Source organism: Suncus etruscus, chromosome 13 (genome assembly GCF_024139225.1).
Source record: "Suncus etruscus isolate mSunEtr1 chromosome 13, mSunEtr1.pri.cur, whole genome shotgun sequence".
In the NCBI taxonomy this organism is placed as follows: Eukaryota; Metazoa; Chordata; class Mammalia; order Eulipotyphla; family Soricidae; genus Suncus; species Suncus etruscus.
The window spans coordinates 31,918,308-31,938,260 of NC_064860.1; the positions used below are offsets into that span (position 1 = coordinate 31,918,308).

General features: G+C 44.0%; 2 protein-coding genes across 2 annotated transcripts in view; both read right to left on the minus strand.

Moving 5' to 3' along the window:
- Positions 1–1,420: 1,420 nt before the first annotated feature.
- NR1I2 (nuclear receptor subfamily 1 group I member 2) lies at positions 1,421–17,740 on the minus strand. The gene is made up of 11 exons (XM_049785547.1): positions 17,736–17,740; positions 10,371–10,542; positions 8,554–8,633; positions 7,142–7,360; positions 6,531–6,664; positions 4,998–5,179; positions 3,928–4,202; positions 3,393–3,535; positions 3,146–3,262; positions 2,810–2,915; positions 1,421–1,574 (listed from the first exon to the last, which is right to left on the minus strand). Exons 1-11 carry the CDS (start codon positions 17,738–17,740, stop codon positions 1,430–1,432), a joined length of 1,578 nt encoding a protein of 525 aa, XP_049641504.1. The 3' UTR covers positions 1,421–1,429.
- Positions 17,741–17,759: 19 nt separating this feature from the next.
- CFAP91 (cilia and flagella associated protein 91) overlaps positions 17,760–19,953 on the minus strand; it is a 71,696-nt gene continuing 69,502 nt past the window's right edge. Inside the window, exon 18 of the mRNA XM_049785548.1 lies at positions 17,760–17,793. Within this exon, the coding sequence (XP_049641505.1) occupies positions 17,760–17,793 (34 nt within the window). The remainder of the gene's footprint in view (positions 17,794–19,953) is intronic.

Below are 19,953 nucleotides of genomic sequence, written 5' to 3' on the forward strand. Positions count from 1 at the left end.
GTAGGGAAGAGGAGAAGGGTAGGATTTAAGTAGTACAGTTGAATTATTTTCAAATGAGTATAGTTAGACCAAATTCCTGCAGGCAGAAGCTGTATTCACTGTTTGGAGAACAAACCTCTTCGATTGCTTTTCTGCAAATAAGTGTTTTTTTTTATAGATTATTAATGAAGAGGCTGATAAATCAGAGAATATGTTTGCCCCACTGCTGTGCTATCTCTCCAGATCCGTTTTTATTCTTATATAATATTCTACCCTCACATTTCTTTAGCTCTAGGAAAATAAAGTCCAAAAAGTCTACTCACTAGACAAAAGTGCATTATTTGGGGCCTTGTTCTTTAACTTAACATTCAAATCACAAACACTAGCTAAATCCAGTTCTTAGAATAGGCATGGATTGTAGTACTTAAATTAAAAATGTAATTTAAAAAAAAATACCAAGACATTTTAAACATTAAATGCCTTATTAAAGGAGAAATTTTCTTTAGCTCTGAAAACATGTCTAAATAGCCCATGAAGATAGTTCTGCTCTAGCTTGTTTATTAACTGCCAGTTGGACAAAGCCTGATCAGAAAGAATAACCCCACAGTCCCATGCCAGTCCCAGGAGCAAATCCCCAAACCCCAAGTTCAGATGTGGAGAGCAAACCTGAACTAAGTCACTTCATGTGTACCCCATCAGTGCCCATCTTCCCACAGAAATGGGCTAGAGTACCTCCCTTGGATCCCTGAAGTATACAGGGCCCCAGACAGTCTCAGCATACACAAAGAGCAATGTCTTGTGTTACTCTCATCACCGCTTTCTTTGGATCAAAAGTGTGTTTTGGATTCCTGTTATGTACTAAGACCATGAAGCCTTGGAGTAGGGATCTAGGTCTGAGTCAGGTTTCCTCTTTGGAGCTCAACACTATATTGGGCCAGCATTATATATGGGAGTGGGGGAAAGAATAAACTCAAAAGGGCATGGCAGAATCCAACATGGGGTACAGGATTCCTAGCTTTACTATAGAATGCTTCCATAGACAGTGCACTGGCTATGGGACATGAACCCAATGCTCATGGAGCAGCTCAGGCCTGGGACCTGGGGATGGGGAATGAAAAGAGAGCAGCAAGCCAAGGAACTTGAGTGTGGACAGAGACTCCGCTGACTCTTTCCCCTCTTCCACATGACACTGTCCTTCAGATCCAAGGGCTGTCTCTAAAGGGAAAGTGACCTCACTTCTCAATGGCTCGTTAGATCTATGCGCTATTCCCCAAAAGTGCCTGTGCTTTGCTTGGACCCATGTTCCCTTCTGGTGGAGAAGAGCAAGCTATGACCACAGCTGTTGTGAATTCCCTGGGGAGGCAGGATTGCCCATGTGTGTCCCAGCTCTGTGCAGAAGCAGCTCTGAGGCCTCTTGCTCAGTGGATGTTGTCTAAGGAGCAGATTCTCATCAGCCTTCGGTGATGCTGAATATCTCCTGCATGAGAGGTGTGGCAAAAGGGTGTATATCCTGGATGCGCAGCAGCCGCTGGGTGTGCTGTGCAGTGATACTGCGAAGCTCAGTGAGCATGGCCATGATCTTCAGGAACAGGAACCTGTGCGTCAATCAGAGGAGAGACTGGGGGTCAGACTGCTGCCTTGGAAAACATTGAAATTGCATGAAATTGAAGGAGAGGGGAGGCACAACTACACTGGAGGCCTTTTTGTCAGCCAAGAATTGAAGCCTAATTGAATTGGGGGGGGCAGTTGGGCCACAGCCAGTGGTGCTCAGGGGTTACTCCTGGCTCTGTGCTCAGAAATTACTCCTGGCAGGCTCAGGGGACCATATGAGATGCTGGGGATTGAGTCCAGGTCTGCCAGGTTGACTGATGCAAGGCAAATGCCATACTGTTGTGCCCCCTGATTGAATTTTTTAAGCTCTGTGGGCATGGGGGCAAGAAAAGCAGAGCAGTCTTTGGAGGTCAAGACCAAATGTGAAGGCATGGGGCTGCGGGTCACAAAAATCTCCTTTTCTGGATCTAGTGTCTCAGACATACCTTGTGCCTCAGTTTCTGCATGCCATGTCTACATCTAGGGAAGAACTCAGCAAATCAAGAACTCAGAAGCATGTTGGAGCAAGCAGGCTAAAGAAATACTGAGGCTTGAAGTTCATTCTTGCTCACCCATTGCAGGCTTTGGCCTTCAACCTGAATGACCCAAAACTGTGAGCACTCTTCAATTCAGCCTCTAAACACCGAGGTAGCAATGTCTATGCCCACTAGGGTCAAGACCTGGATACCTTCCTCTTTTGGATTGTGACTAGAACAAATGAAGGAGCTTTCTATCTACTGTTGTAGTATTTATAAGCCTCTCTCTGCCTGTCTGTGGAACTTGGGATCTTGGCCTTCTCTACTTGTCTATGGAAATGGGATGTCACATGGAAGCTCAAGTCTCTTGTAGGATGTTAGCAACTTTCACTATAGAATTACTGTCAGGATAAAAGGTGCTAATACATGTGAACTTTGTGGTTCTGAAGCTGGCTCTATCTCATGATGGGTGGCAGTTTATTATTTTCAATGTTACCTTGATTGTCATTACTAGTTGCTGGTTCTTGATGGATGGACTTTGAAAGAACCATAAGAGAATGCCTAGCTATTCCCAGCCAGCTATTTCCCAGAGAAAGGAATATCATACATACATACATACATACACACACACACACACACACACACACACACAGGTAGTGCCCTCAGAAGCCTCTGTTGGGGTCACAGGACAGAGCCCCAAGCCCTGGTAATCTGCCTGTTCTATTTCTCTCCCAGAGCAGACTAGGATAGGAGCCTTTACGCACCTGTGGGCAGGCTGTGGCCTCCTGCACTCAATGTAAGTCTGCAGGGCCACAGCAAAGCGCTCCTGCAGCTGGTCCACCACTTGCCACTGCACCACCCCTGGGCGATCTGCTGGGAAGAGTGGGTGGTACGGGGTCCAAGACCCCCATAGGCAGAAACAAATTCAGTCCAGCACTGAGAAGGCACACAACTAGTCCATTACCTCCCAGACCCAAAGACACCAATAGAGCTGAGAGTGGTGAATTAAGAGGGTGAGGGCAAACTGATCCCAGGGAATACCAGATAGCAGACCCAAGCAGGCACCATCCCTGAGGAACAGGTAGGTTCCGGGTCCTCACCTGGGGAGAACAGGACGATGGCCTGCATCAACACATATTCCTCCTTATGCAGCTGCAGCTTCTTCAACATGTAATGGAATTTCAGCACTGGTTCCAAAAGAAGCTGCTGGAAGCCCCCTGGGGAAAACAGGGAGGGGGCAGCTGATCAAGACCCAGACTTCCTTCACCCAGATTTCTAATCCCACTCCCCACCTCCTCCAGGACCCCATGTTGTGATGGAGACCCCTCCCAGAGTGTTTTCAGGCACCTGCTGGGTCTTCCAGGCAGTAGGACAGTCGGCCACACTCCCACGTCCCCTTCTCAGCATTGAACACTGTGTTGAATCTCAATTGGTACAGCTCAAAGGTTGCCCCCTTGAGCAGGGAGATCTGATCCTCAATGGACAAGTTCCTGGCAACAAAGATGGAGAGGGAATGCTGCCAACTGGCACCAGCATCCTACCTCCTCATGATGAAGTCAGGAAGGGAAATGAGGTTGGTTACTGCAGTTGCTTTCTGGTATTTTGTTCCTTTGGTTTGGGTGTAGGGCTCCTGACTTTGCCTCCTGCGGCCCTCAGTTCTCCCAGGACTTCAGGCCCAAGCAAGCTGTGGTTGAAGATTGGACCCAAGGATTTGGTGCTGCTCAGGCTCTGCAGGGCCAATCAGGGCCCTTCAGGACCACAGTGAGGGGAAATGATGGAGCTTGAGTTGTCAGGTTACTGGGTTGGGTATATGCAAGGCAGCATCCAAAACCCTATTCTCTCTCCTCAGTCCTGCTGTGGCCTCCAATCTCCTACATCCTACCTGAAATGGGAAATGACTTTGGCAAAGTTGATGATGCCTTTGAACATGTAAGTGGATAAGTCAGCCATGTGAGGAAGGAGGGAGAAGATTCCTTTCCCATTGCTGTCCGCTGGGGGTTTGTAGTTCCAGATGCTGCCATCTTCCCCCTGCAGTTGCAAGGACAGCTTCACGGGACACAGGTATTCCTGGATCTGGCTCAATTTGGCTGCCTCTTCCACTGAAGGTGCCTGCTGGGGCCCTGGAATCTCCTGGCCACTACTCAGCCCCTCGGGCAGCTGAAACAGGAGCAAAGAGGAAAAAAAGAGAGGGAAGAGCATGTATTCCCCCACAGATTACCCTACACCTACAGGGGTCTCAAACTCGCGGCCCTTGGGCCGTTTGTGGCCCTCCGTACAACATTTTGTGGCCCTGCCCTAGAGGAATCTTTTTTTGTTTTGTTTTGTTTTAGTTGTTTGGGTCATATCCCCCAATGTTCAAGGAGTATTACTGACTTTGCACTCAAGGATCACCCCGACTTTGCCTCCTGCAGCCCCCAGGTAAATTGACTACACATATACACACACTTCTGTTTCTTTTCTCTCTGATGGTTGTGGTAATTTACAGTGAATATTGCAGATTAATAGTCTCTCATATCTCTATAAGGACGTGGGTTTGATTAGAATTCTCTACTCTGGGTGAGGAAGCTCAAGGATTCTGAGAAAGGATTCTAGAAGTTACAGATACCAAGAATAAGTTTGTGGACAGTGTGCAAACAATCCAGAGAGCTGGTCAGGGCACCTGAGCCACTTGCAGAAACAGAGCTGGGAAGGGCCTGGGCCCAGACATAACTGACCTGAATTATATCATCAACTAGCAGAGCAAACTCAATAGACCCTGATTCTGCCTTCAAACAGCCATGAATGTGGCCAACTCTTTCTTAACCTCCAATTCTTTCCAGATGGGAAGAATAGTGCATTTGACCTTCATGCCTGAATCCTATGTTAGGAAGGTGTGAGAATACCTTCTTAACAGAGTTCCAGGACCAGTAAAACCAAGGAGAAGTGATGAGGAGTAGAGCTAATGCCTCATACCCGAAAATTTTTGAAATGGGAGAAGGTGATGTCAAAGGTTCTGGCCTGGGCATCCATCAGCTCCCTGATCATGGTCTGCTGTTCTTCCGAAAGTTCTGTGGGAGGCCTGCCGGGTCCCACCTCGCTCTTCCTGCTTCTGATCAAAGCGCGTCTCTGTTCCACCGCTGCATCTGACATGATCACTGGGAGAACAATTGTGCTCAAGATACTGACATGGAGGAATATGAATTTTGGCCTAGAAAATATCCTGACCTCAGTTGGGTGGACCTTGGGATGTGGTGAAGGAATCCTGGCTCTCTGGTATGGGTATGTATTGAACTGTACAGGCATAAAACAGTAATATTGGGGCCCATGTGACAGTACACTGGCCTTGCATGAAGTCTACCCCGGGGGTTTGACTCTTGGCACCCCATATGGCCTCTTGAGTCTGCCAGGAATAAAACCTGAACACTCTTGGTAGCCTTCACCCACACACACACACATGCAAAAACAGCATCAAGAATATTATACCGTTATTTAAAAAATAATAAAAATTATAGATTCACAATAATAAAGTAAGAAAAGCAAGGAAAGGACTAAACAATAGTGAATGAAAACAAACTGAAATGTTGCCTCTAAGACTGAGTTGCCAACTGGTGGTGGAGTCTGGCCTGGGGAAGGAATCTAAGGACAGGGTGGAGGAAAGGGGGTTGGCATTCTGTGGGTACAATTACATTATATGCTTAAAACATTGAGCTCAATGCTGTTGTAAATCATAATGCCTAGACTGAATATTGAAAAGAAAAAATTTGAACCTGAGATTAACACACACAAACACACATTTCTCTTTTGTAAAGGAAGGAAGAAACCTACCCTTTTCTAAAACAGAAGTGGGAATTTGCCACCACAGTTGTGGAACCAGAGGAAGACATGGCACTGAGTGCAAACTGGGTCAAAGCAGCTCCTGAACCTCTAACCTAGCACATCCTCCCTTGTCATCTGCAGCCATACTCATCTCAGATTCACATCTAATAAAATGATTCTTTTTTTTTTGGTGCATTAGTATCCCTATGATGTCCCTGGGACTCTGAGTCCCAGAAGAATCCTGCTTAGTAAGAAATAGTCCCTTCAGCTAAGGGCCTGAGCAGGGTTGGGAGCTGGAGATGGGGAGGTCAGCTCCTCTGGGGAAGGCTTTTTGTGCTCAAGCCCAGGGAACTTGTCTTAGAAGACACTGGTGGGTAGGTGATGGTGGGCACCAAAGTGATAGCATAGCTGATAGGGCTCTTGCCTTGCATGCAGCCAACCCAGGTTCGATCCAAGCCTGTAGGAGCTATCAGGTCCAGCCAGGGCAGCCCAAGAGTACTAGGGGCTGAGAGGTCAGTTGGAAGGGGTTTCTTCTACCCCCAATTCAGCTCCCCACTAAACACCCTGAAGAGTCTTCACATGAACGTGTTCTCTACTAGCCAAAAGTGTGTGAGCAGTGGCAGCAGAGGATAAGGGACTACCAGGCCCCCATTTCTCAAGCATCCAAGCCCAGCACCCCGCCCTGCTCACGCTCCTTCTTCATCCCGCACTCCAGGCACTTGCGCAGACGACAGGCCTGACACTGGCGCCTTGTCTTCCGCGTGATCTCACAGCGGCCCTTCGGGAAGGGGCACCTCAATTTGGCATTACGCTTCATGGCCCGCCTGCGAGGAAAGCACAGCACCGGGTGGGCCAGATACAGGGGACACAGTGGGCCTCAAGTCCTCCTCTCCCAGGATTTCCCAGCAGGAACGAGCCTCTTTACACCCTCCATGGGAGAGGCTTGGCTTCGGTCTCCAGAAGTTCACTGGAGGACCAGCAAGGCCCAGATCCAGTCCCCCATTTCCTCCATGAACACCTAGTTCTTGTGAGCAGGTGCCAGGAGAAGCCAAGTGAAATGTGGGCTTCTTTCTTGCCCTGTATGTGAGAAGCTACAGGTTCAATCCCCTGCACCGCTTACCCACCAAAATTAATGGCTCTCTTGAAACTGATTAAGGAGGCCTTGGGATGAGCCATTCTCACCCTGAACCCTGGAAAACAGATCAAGCTGAGACCCTGAACTAAGCCCAGGGCTCATGGCAAGACTCCATTTAGATAGGATTCTGCATGTAAGAAGTGGGTAGAGGCTGACAGGTGACTACCTGAAAAAGCCCTTGCATCCTTCACATGTCATGACATTAAAGTGATAGCCAGTGGCCTTGTCCCCACATACACGGCAGGTTGGAGGTGCCTCGTCCCCCTCATTCGCGTTGCTTGCAGCCTTTCTAGAAGCAGAGTCTGCTTCTCCATGAGGCGCATGATCAGCCTGGGCCTGGCTGAATCCAGCTTGCACCTCCAGGTTTGCTTCCAGATCTTTGAAACTAGACATGAGAAAAGCACATGGAGAGAGCTGGAGTGAGGGTGGGGTGCTGAGGCAATTCCATTGTGCCCCCCTTTCCAAGTAGATTCTGTAAATACCAGAGCCAGCCTCATGTGGAACGAATGGGAATTATGGCCTCTAGAGTTATTACAGAGAGAGACTTAACCATAAGATTGTGTGTCACATCTGAGGACCCCAAAGAAGACACAAGAGAGAGCAAAGAGAAGAAAGGAAGAAAAAGAGAAAGGAAAAGGCTGGACCACAAAAATAATACAAGACTGAGACAGATCAGGAGTTGGTCCAAGACCTAAATAGGGAGGGACTCATGTACTTGTTCAAGATGACTGGGAGTGAAGAAAAGAAAAGAAAACAAAAGAAAAGAAAAGAAAGCAAAAGAAAAAAAAGAAGAGAAAAAAAGAAGAGAAAAGAAAAGAGAGATAAAGAAAGAAAGAGAAAAAAACAGAGAAAGAAAAGAAAGAAGGAAGAAGAAAGGAGGAAAGAAATAAAGAGAAAGAAAGACAAACAGAAAGGAAGGAAGGGGCCGGCAAGGTGGCGCTAGAGGTAAGGTGTCTGCCTTGCAAGCGCTAGCTAAGGAAGGACCACGGTTCGATCCCCCGGCATCCCATATGGTCCCCCTGAGCCAGGGGCAATTTCTGAGTGCTTAGCCAGGAGTAACCCCTGAGCATCAAACGGTGTGGCCCGAAAAACCAAAAAAAAAAAAAGGAAGGAAGGAAGAAAGGAAGAAAGGAAGGAAGGAAGGAAGGAAGGAAGGAAGGAAGGAAGGAAGGAAGGAAGGAAGGAAGGAAGGAAGGAAGGAAGGGAGGAAGGAAGGAAGAAGGAAAGAAAGGAGGAAAGAAAGGAAAGAAAGAAAGAAGAAGAAAGAAAGAAGAAAGAAAGAAAGAAAGAAAGAAAGAAAGAAAGAAAGAAAGAAAGAAAGAAAGAAAGAAAGAAAGAAAGAAAGAAAGAAAGAAAGAAAGAAAGAAAGAAAGAAAGAAAGAAAGAAAGAAAGAAAGAAAGAAGAAAGTCAGAAAAGCATGAAGAGAATTTCCACTGAATAACCAAGTAGAAAGAGAGAGAGACAGCCAGGCACATGGTGAAGGAACTGAGGGTCAGGCCCAGAGGTGCGGGTGAACAAAAATGATTGTTGAGCCTCCCTCAGCAGAACACTCGCCAGAGGTCCTCAGGTAACTTCACCTTCTGAGTGTGCTAGAATTTTCCTTGGAATGATTAAGGGTGTTGAGTGGAGTTGTAACCGTGCTATTCACTGTTCTTTCCTAAAATCTCTTTAGACACTGTTGATTGAAGACCAGCCATCACACAGCAGTTAATGTCTATTTCTGAAACCCAAAACAAAATTTTAATAAAAGTTCTGTGCAAAAAAAAAGGTTGATTCCACCTGTATGAGATCACACTTGATCTAAACAGTTTCACCTGTTTAGATGAATTAGAAATTATACTTTCCCATCTGCAATTTCTAGAAAACACCAAATAAATTAGATGACTGAAAAACTGGGTATGCGTTGGGGGAATTGAGAGGGTAATGTGGCATGATAGTTCGAATCAGAGTCCCAGCCTCATAGAGGTTTTCAGACAAAACAGATTACTATAGATCTTAATAAAAAGAACTCAAGAACTTGAGTTTATTAAAAAACAAACAATACCTAAATAGACTCCTAATAATATTGGCTTGAGATATTAAAATAAAAATTAAACTCACTAAAGTGCACTCACCCAGAAGGTGGGTGATTACAGTGAAAGTTTTCTAAAGTTCTGATTGGTAAGGGATGAAATTAAAAACTCAGATTTCACCTAAGACTATTAAATATCTAGTATAAATCCTACAAGTCTAGAAATAAACTTTATACTTTAGATGTTATTATAAAGGTAAAAGAAAAAATCCAATGACAGATAAAAAGGTAATATAAGAAACACAAGATGGTAGAAAGAGAAACTATATTGATAATATATAGAGTATAAATATATTCAATATTCCCAATTAAATACAGGAGCTCAAATGGCCTCAGCAGTTAATTTGGGCAATATAAGATTCAGAGTGGGCAGGAGAGATAGCATGAAGGTAAGGCATTTGCCTTGCATGCAGAAAGTCGGTGGTTCGAATCCCAGTATCCTATATGATCACTCCTGCACCTGCCAGGAGCGATTTCTGAGCGTAGAGCCAGGAGTAATCCCTCAGTGCTGCTGGGAGTGATCCAAAAACCAATAAATAAATAAATAAATAAATAAATAAATAAATAAATAAATAAATAAATAAGATTCAGAATAGTATTAGGGGTGAGGGTGGAGATTGACTTTGTTAGGACAATCATTAATGTTCGACACTAAAATATCAATCAGCAATTATTAAAACAGACTTCCAGGTTTTTTGCAAAAATTAACCCATTTGATGTACTGTGCAACAATTACAAAAGCAGCTATAATTTCTCTTAATAAGCTTGTGTTGAACATATATTGCACATTAGATACTCTGTAATGTATAAGTTCTTTTCTGGTTCTACAAAACCTGGAAAGTCATCTTTTATTTTATTTTATATTTTTTGGTTTTGGGGGTCACACCTGGCAGTGCTCAGGGGTCACTCCTGGCTCTGCACTCAGAAATCGCTCCTGGCAGGCTCAGGGGACTATATGGGTTGCTGGGATTTGAACCACCATCCTTCTGCATGAAAGGCAAACACCCTACCTCCATGCCATCTCTCCAGCCCGGAAGTCACATCTTTGGCAAGAATTCAAAATGGAGCGATAGAACAGCGGTAGGGCATTTGCCTTGCATGTGGCCGATCCAGGACGAACCTGGTTCGATCCCCAGTATTCCATATGGTACACTTAGCCAGGAGCACATAGCCTGAGTAACCCCTGAGCATCACTGGGTGTGCCCCCCCAAAAAAAATTCAAACTGTACTTTATTAAAGCCCTCATATATAGAATGCTCCAAAATTAAAGCTGGTCACAGGAATGGACAAGAAAGCTAATGTCCATAAAATATGGAATATTACATTTTCAGCATCAAGGATTGGTAAAATCTGGGTATTATGGTGGCAATCAGTGGAGATTCTGCAAAGGACAGTGTCAACACTGGACAGTCTCAGACAGTGAGAGAATTTCTCAGCAATCAGTGTTGAGACTTTTCTCAGCAGGCTGTGACCACGGCTACAGTGTGCATGATCACTGGATATGACATACACCAGAAAACTGAAAATGTGTCTTCAGTGAGACAGAGGTAAGATATTCACTGCATCTCTCATTAATCTGACCCTCAGTTGATCTTCCATGAAGAGACACTAGAATTAAGCATCTAGAATTAATACTACTTCACAGTATCATGTCTATCTGTTTGGCATTATTATTAACTGTACCCTGGCATATGCCAACATTTGTCTCCTAATACTCCCAGGAATATTAAGCATTCCTGGTAAAGAACTTCTATCATCTGTTTCCAGAGATGACCCAAGATAACCCAATTCCACCCTCAAAGTCTCCTCCCAATATGAATATGGGCTGATCTCTGCCTTGCTTGGACTAGTAAAGCATAGGGACTTGTCTGACCCTTCTGAACCTAAGAAGCAGGACTGACAATTTTTATTCAAATGTTTGAGAATCCCTGACCAGCTGGCAAGGCCATCACCTTAAGGGACCCCCATGGTGAGGTCCCTTGAAGAGGAAGAGCTGTTGCACATGAGAAACCTACAACACTCCAGCCTCTAACCAGCTCTGCCACATCTTTGCACATACATGACTCCTTTTTGGCTTGGGACCACACCTGATGGTCCTCAGAACTTTCTCACTGTCCTCAGAAGTCTCCCCTGGTGGTGCTCAGGGAACCATATGTTGTTCTAGGGCAGCTGCATGCAAGGCAAGTGTCATAATCCTTGAACTGTCTCTCTGGCCTCCATGATATGAGCTCTCTTGACATCTCAGTCGAGTTAAGTTTCCAGCCAATGTTGTGTAAATTAGAAATTCCATCAATACACAAAACATGCCAGAAAACAATGACAACACGGTGGTTGGCTTAATCCTGTAAATTCTGGGGAGGTTTGTTACACAGCAAAAGAGAATAGAAAAAGAACCCCCCTGGAGTTTCGTTAACTACAGATTTGAAGTGGGGCTGAGGGTGGGAACTGCCAGCTGACACAGCTGTTCTGAGTCTATTCTACTTTCACATCAAAATGGTGGAAAATAGCAGTGATGGGGTGGATGGTCGGTGCCAGCCAACTCCCTCTTTCATGTGAATTTAATAAGAACAATTAGACATGCAGTTCTAATTGAATCCAGCTGTGTTTATCCGGAGGGTTGCACCTGCTCTCACTGTGCTTGGCAGCGCGTGAAATGTAGCCAGCAGAGGGTTGAAATGCCAGCATCATGCCTTCAATGAGAGGAAACTACTTCTGCAGTAAGGTCTTTGCACAAATAATTAATTGTAAAGTCCATTATTTGGACTGAATACCCAAGAGAGAATATGTTCTCAGTCAGAAAGAGCTGTCAATGAATGAATGCATGAATATCTTTATTTTTATGTATTTTAGGTTGAATGCATCACATCCAGCAGTGCTCAGACCTTACTCCAGGTCTTGTGCACAGGTATCAGTTCTGAGTGGGTCAGGGGACCTTATGCAAGGACAGGAGGAAAATGAGACTGAACTGGTTGCAGGCCAAGCGGGTGCCTGAGCCCCTATATTATTATCGCTCCATCCCTGAATGAGTTAAGTTTCATAGTGAGGTGGGCCGGAGACTCTGTCCTGAGCATAGATTCCTGCCCTCTCTATCTGTGGGCTTAGTTAATCCAAGAACCTGCCTATTGATTAGCAGTAACTCATCTCTATATGCAAGTGGCTGGTCACAGACGAACACTTAATCTAAATGTATCCCCAGCTCAGTTATCCTTAGTCTGATCCCTAAAGTGCCTGTGGCAAGTTTCTCTCCATTTGATTTCAGGGAGGAGGAGACATCAGCAGGAGAAATAGCCTTAACTCTGGGAAAATACTTTTTTAGGGAGAGTAGAGGGCTGGAGAGATAGCATGGAGGTAGGGTGTTTGCCTTGCATACAGAAGGACGATGGTTTGAATCCCGGCATTTCATATGGTCCCCCAAGCCTGCCAGGAATGATTTCTGAGCATAGAACCAGGAGTAACTTCTGATCACTGCCAAGTGTGACACCCCCCCCAAAAAAGGGTGTTTAGGGAGAGTAATACCCAAGCATTGCTCAGCAGACCCTTGAAGTCATTTCCACAATATGTGGCCCTAAAATATTAGCCCAATGTTTTGATGCTCTGGGTTGGCACCTGTTATAGCTGTATTTCTGTTTTAAATCCTGGCCTTGCATATAATGCCCAAAGCACAAACCCAGGTGTACCCCCTCAGCACCACTGGGTAGGACCCCCAAACGGAAAGAGTAATAAAATGTATGTCAAATTGCCATACCCTTTAAATTGTTGTGCCCTTTAAATATATGTATTTATATTTATAATTATTACTCAAAAGAAGTTTTTGTTTTTATTTGGTATTTTTGTTTGGGGACCACACCCAGTGAAGTTCAAGCCTTACTCCTGGGATTTCAGGGATCATTTCTGATAGAGTTTGGGGCATCATGTGTGATGCCAGGGTTTGAACCAAGTTTTATTACATACAAAGTAAGTGCCTTACCTGCTGTAGAATCTTGACAGTCCTTCAAAGGAATTTTTGAAAAAGAAAAGAAAGAAGAATATTGTTTCCCAGATGCAGGAAGGAATAAAAAGATAAACCTCAAAAGAGATAGAGCTTCAGTTCTGCACAATGGAAAGGTCTAAAGACCAGTTGCAGAAGACTAGATAGCTACTTAATGTTATTGGTAAGTTTTCCATCATATGTAATCCACCACAAATAAAAAAAAATCACTAGGGGGCAGGAGTGATAGTATATTAGGTAGAGCACTTCCCTTGCATGCTGAAGACCCTGGTTTGATATTTGGAATCACAGATAGTCCCCTTAGACCTTCTAGGGGTGATCTCTATAGACAGAAATAAGTCCTGAGCATCAGCAGGTGTGACTCAAAAACAAACAAATATAAATAAGCTAAATAAATCACTAGTCACTAGGTAAATGTTGAAATGTTAAGGGACTTCTGAGAATGACTCCTAGTCCAGGTCTCTGTGTGTGACATTAACTCAGGCTGCACACAAAGCAGGGAGGGCACAGCAGCTTGTGGCCAGGGAGCAAAAAAGCAGCAACAGCAGTTAAAGGCATAGTGATGAGGAATAGAGAGCTAACCAGGTCAACTGAGTTGCATTTCATCCTGAATGACTTTAGTTTGGAAGTCACCCTTAAATCTCTGTGAGACCTGTGTTTATTGGCTCCTTTTTCTCCTGAGTTGTTTCCAAGTGCAATTGCCGTAGATCACCTAAAGTCCTGCTTCTTCTGCAAGAGAACCTTTCTCCTGCCTGTGTGTACTGTTCACCAGGAGCTTGGACAACTGCATATTCCAGCTGGGGATGTGACCCAAGTAGTAGAACACAGGCCATGATTGCTCAAGACCTTGAATTTTATCCCTAGCAACCCCTGGCTTCCTGAGCACCACTAGGAGTGGCCATAACTCCCTAAGTACTACCAGCAGTTGTCCCCTCAGCCAGCCCCTACAACAAAAAGAACCAGACAGTATGGGACAGGAAAGATAGTCCAGTGGACAGGAAAAAAGAGACTTGCAAAAAGTGTAAACTAAATAAAGAGGAAGAACTACAGTGACCAATAATTATTTTTAAAAGGAGAAAAAAATATCATGTTCAACCTCAGTAGTCATGTATCTTCTGAAACTGCAGAATAGAACTATTTGAATGTTGGACAACTAAAGAGAGAACTGAGCATTAGTGGGGTTAGTTAGAATGAATTTAATGTTAGGTTTAATTCAAATCCAGTCTCATATTGTCCTCAAAAGGAGAAATTTTGACATAAAAGAAACACACACACACACACACACACCCCAAAGGTTTTGTGAGGACAGAGATGACAACCAGCCAAGGAGATAGTCTCAGGACAAACCAACCTTACCAGCACTTTGGCCTTAGACCAAAGTGACTGCAGAACCGTGATAAAATTTCTGCTGTGGATGCCATTGGTTTCTGACCCTTTTCAACCTGTGGGCTCTCTCTGGTCTAGCTTTGAGGTTGAAAATCACTGGGTTAAGTCATCCTTTTTGTGTTTTTGAATATTTTGTTATGAAATCACTAGAAAATTAATACTAATGAATAGAAATTAATACTAGTCCATTACTAATGTGTTAATAATACAAATTAATACCAATACAAATGCTAATTTTTGTATTAGAAAAATCTCAATGATTGAAAAAGGGTTACTATTTTCACTCATACAACTAAAAAGTAATAAAATGTTTTAGTAGGGGTCTAGGGAAAAAAATAACAGTGCACCTCTACCTTGCATATAAGACTGATGCAGCCACAGATTGAGTCCACTCCCTGCCCCACATGCCCAGGGCATTCATAGCACAACTAAAAGTGTGTGATCTCAATACTACTATGCAACTTCTAGGTCAGAAACAAGAACAGGAAAGGACTGTGAGAAATAACTAAATAAAGAATATCCAACCCAAAATGTTGAATAAATAGAAAGCATCGAGTATAGAAATAAAAAACAATGGGACTCTGCTAGTGGGACTACACTATGGGTACTAAGGGTGGGGAGGATAAATTGACAAAAGGCTCCAGTTCTGTGATGCAGCAATCCAGTTTCTCAATATCTCCTCTAGAGAAGCAATTGCCTATGTACAAGGACAACATTACATCTAAGAGTGAGAAATTAAAAGGGCTTAGAAAAGGGTTTAAAATATCCACCACAGAGGTCATGGCTAAATGAAAGGATTACACTCTATCAATCTATGTAGCAGATAAAATGAAGAAAGTTAGAGTGATTTAGATACTAAAAGTTTTCCACGTCACTTCCTGGGTGGAAAAAAAAAAAAGAATATGCCAACATATAGCTCTTTAGTACAAATGTGTACATACCTATGCAAAGGAGACTGATAATAAACACTTTGGTTATAGTTGTAACCAGGGTAACAGAGTTTCTCTGTCAGGATGACTAAAAGAGAATTTAGTTTCATTGTTTCTGCCTTTTTATTTTACAAGGAAGATGTCATTGTGTGCTACATTTTATAATTAAAGAAAAAGGCTATTATCCACCCACAGTTTAGTCAGCTTTGTGGTGGTCTGTTATGTTTATGCTATCATAATTGAAGCACAAGCTGATAGCTGTAAGACTAGCAGTTGAAGAATGTTTTCTGCAAAGGGCCAGATCGTTAATATTTCAGGCTTTGGGGGCTGTACCAGCAGCTCTCTTGCTACTGTTCACTTCTGCTTTGCAGGAAGAAAGCAGACACAGATCACCCATAATAATAAGCTTAGCTGTGTTCCAGTGCGTGTTTATTGACCCAAAAAAAAAAAAAAACTGCAGAGAGGTTATATTTGACCTGTGAGCCTTAGTCTGCCAACCCTTGGTTTAGACTCAACTTTTTATATAACTAAAATACATATCAAGGAAGTATTTTTTGGTGTATGAAAAAATAAGCTTTTCTATTAACCCATTAATAAAATAATAATAAAATAAGCAGCTGTCTCAGGAGCCTTGCTTAGATTAAATTCTTCCATTAGATATCAAACTGCCATCTCAGTTTGGATAATCCCTGTCAACTTGGTTATTCCAGAAGTGACCATTGATTCTCCCTATGGCCACTGTGCATAATCATCCACATGAGAGCTGCCATGATGGACGACGCACCAAACTCAACGAGTTAAGGGTTGGTGTCTTAGAAGGAACAGCTGACAAATTCTAGAAGTGGAATCATATTAAAGCAAAGTCCCTTGGTCACCACTCAGTCAGGCTCAGGAGTACAGGAGGGACACCCCACCTCTGTCCACCCCTTGTAAGCAAAGACAGAAACAGTGCCAGAAAATGTCCAGCCACATAAACTGGATTTGTGGGTGTGAGGCGAGTCGTGGGGATTGTAATATTAAGTCAGTAGGCCTGAGACATGGCTCTCCAAATGTCCCAGGGGTGCTAGAACATTTAGGACAGTGGGGGGAAGGGGGCTTTCTGTTTGTATGTTTAAAGAAGATACAAAATCTCAGTGGTGTCCTGAGTGACTTTTTATCTGAAAAGGGAGTAGGAGGCAAATTAAGTGTGGGAATCTTGGCTTAGAGGACTCAGGGCTGAATGGTTCCCAGTTCTCAGTCCCAAACAAAGTATCTTCTGGGTCTGAGATTCCAAGGGGCTGAGTGTATGTGACACTGGATGATAGCTTAAATTGAGGTTTCCACTGTGATTCTTTCTCAAGAGTATCTGGAAGCATAGATTATGAGGGCTCAGGGGACCATATGGGATGCCGGAATTCAAACCACTGTCCTTCTGCATGCAAGGCAATCGCCCTTTCTCCCCTATCTCCATACTTTTTTTTTCCAAGTTGACAAAAAAGGCTGCAAAGCCCACAAACTACACATCCCATGGTGCTGTTAAACCTCACTCAGCAGAAACACTCACACTTCCACTGCCTGGAGCTGGAGGACAGCTAATAAATGAGAAAGGAGAATCCATACCTGTTTGATGGCAACTTCTTTGCTCGGCTTTCTTATCTGGGTCTTTTTCTCATCCCAGTCAATCAGTGGTAACAAAAGTTCAATCAAAACTAAAACAACAACAACAACTCCTGATACCGGAAGTAGTTGCTTAATCCTTTGCTCTTAGCTATGGAGTGAGCCCTTCACTAGGAGGACAGATAGAGATTTCCACTAAAAAACAGGCAATGTTCCCCCCCCCCCCCCTCCCATGCTTGTGCTCAGCTATTGTTTCCCGGCATAGGAACCAACCTTGATTCTCACCTACATTTCAGTTCAGGTTTCCACTTAGTCTTGGTTCCAAAGGGGCCCAGCCAGACACTCCTAAGTCCCAAGTCCAAGGCCTGAAACTACAGAGCAGATTACCGTATTTTCTTTATTACATACCCCCCTGTTTTCTCTCAGAGATCTGTGAAACTCGGATATCATGAGGAAAGGAATGTTGCTAGTAAGTGCTTCATCTAGTCCTAAGTGTTTCATGCATCTCAGGTTCCTGGTGCCACTGGGGCAAAGAACATTTGTACTTACTTCTGTAAGTACAATGCCACTTCCTTTGTTTGAAACAGCTTCCTGGAAACAAAAGGCACAAAGGATTGGAATCTGACACAAAGCGGAAGCACTGATATGCCCATGTAAAAAGACATAGGGAAGCATGGGAAGAGGACAGAGTTCAGTTTACAAGACTGGCCCCTCGGCTCCACCTTCAGCACTGGTGACAGAATAGCAGGAAAATGGACCTAGGGAAATGGTCTTCCTCTGCCTGCTCACGTCATGCTGGGAGCTGTAGCTCTTTCAAGCAGCCCAACAGTAACTGCTGGCAGCTATTCTGGTTTTCAAGGGAAAAGAATACTCAAAAGCTACAACTCTGGGGCTGGTAAGATAATACAGTAGGTAGAGTGCTTGCCTTCTACCCTGCTGAGCCAAGTTTGATCTCCCACTTTCTATATGGTCCCCAGATCTGGCAAAGGGTGATTCATGAGTGCAGAAGCAGGAGTAAGTCCTGAGCACTGTTGGGTGTGGTGCAAAAACTAAACACACACACACACACACACACACACACACACACACACACACACACACACACGGTATGTCTCTTGCTTTAAAACTTTGTTGTTGTTTTTGTATCATGCCCAACAGTGTTCAGGAGCTATTTCTGGCTCTGCACTCAGAAATTATTCCTGGCAGTCCTCAGGGGATAGATCATATGGCATACCAGGGATCAATTCTGGGTTGACCTAACTGTTGTGCTATCATTCCAGCCCCCCTTTAAAACGTTTTATACCAGGGTTATATCTAAGTTCAGGTCTTATTCCTAGCTCTATGCTCAGGAGTTGCTCCTGGCAGTGTTCAGGGAACCATGTAGTGCACGGATCAAACCCAGGTCTCCTATGTATAAAGTACTTAGACTTCTGAGCTGTCTCTCCAGCTTCCTTGCTTTGTGGGGTTTTTTGTTTGTTTTTGTTTTTGTTTTGGGGCCACACCCGGTGATGCTCAGGGGTTACTCCTTGCTATGCACTCAGAAATCGCCCCAGGCTTGGGGGAACCATATGGGACACCGGGCGATCGAACCACGGTCAGTCCTAGGCTAACGCGGGCAAGGCCTTGCACCACTGCTCCGGCCCCATTCCTTGCTTTGTTTTAAAGTATGCTTTATGGCAGACACGGAGGATAGAAAGCAACAGGGAAAGCAAGGAGAGTGACTTATTCCTTGAGTGTGAAGAACTAGGACTTTCCAAAAAGTTATATTAGCAGGCCGCAAGTCCAGATTTGGACTTTATTTCCTGATTTAAACGGCCCTCCGTACAACATTTTGTGCCCTGCCCTAGAGGAATCTTTTTTGTTTTGTTTTAGTTGTTTGGGTCACACCCCCCAATGTTCAAGGCTTACTACTGACATTGCTCTCAAGGATCACCCCGACTTTGCCTCCTGCAGCCCCCAGGTAAATTGAGTTTGAGACCCCTGATTGATGTTTTAATCCAGCCTCTCCAAGAAGAGAAAAATTAAGTATGGTGTGTGGTGTTGGTTTTGTTAAATGAGTTTCTTCTCTTCTACTCAATTTGACTTTTTGGGAGGAGGAGGAAGAAGAGTGGGATTTTCTGGGGCATGTCAAGATTTCTTAACTGGCTGCTTGCTTTTTCTTCCCAAATGCAGAAAATAACATGACTCCATTGGCTCCCAGCCACAACTCTGTAGCCAGCAGCGGGGACCCATGGTCAGAGGCTTCTATTTTACAGGAAATTCTGCTGAGGTTGGATTAGGATATATATGGAATTGCGTCTGGGGCAAAAAAAATAGTCTCAAGACTATAAGAAAAAATTGGATTCATATCTCAGTGGTACTGCCTGAATACTCTGCCTCAGGAAGTTAACCACAGGAAGCTAACTCTCCATGCCTTCAGGAGCATTGGCTGAAGATTTTTCAATGTGTAATTCATTTCATGGTTTACCTCTACACAAGGAATAGTAATAGAAATGAAGACACATATGATAGACACTATACAAGGCAAGGGCCTAAGCCCCTGTACTCTCTTCCTGTGAAACAATCCTGTAAGAGTTTTTCTCGTGCCATGTTCTTGGGAAGAAACAGGAGCGAGCCCAGGATAACAGAGTAAACTAGGCAGTTGCTTGCTCAAAGTGTCCCTTATTTTTAATATATATTTTACTTAAACATCTTGATTACATACATGATTGTGTTTGGGTTTCAGTCATGTAAAGAACACCACCATCACCAGTGCAACATTCCCATCACCAATGTCCCAAATCTCCCTCTTCCCCACCCCACCCCCGCCTGTACTCTAGACAGGCTTTCTATTTCCCTCATACATTCTCATTATTAGGATAGTTCAAAAGGTATTTATTTCTCTAAACTCATCACTCTTTGTGGTGAGCTTCATGAGGTGAGCTGTAACTTCCAGCTCTTTTCTCTTTTGTGTCTGAAAATTATTATTGCAAGAATATCTTTCATTTTTCTTAAAACCCATAGATGA

Bases quoted from the DNA above. Each gene is read 5' to 3' on its own strand.
- NR1I2 (XM_049785547.1), bottom strand. The intron at 5,180-6,530 runs GTGAGCAGGGCG...TTGTTCTCCCAG, and splicing joins GTGCGGGATGAAGAAGGAGC to TGATCATGTCAGATGCAGCG. The intron at 4,203-4,997 runs GTATGAGGCATT...CTCCTGTTTCAG, and splicing joins CCCATTTCAAAAATTTTCGG to CTGCCCGAGGGGCTGAGTAG.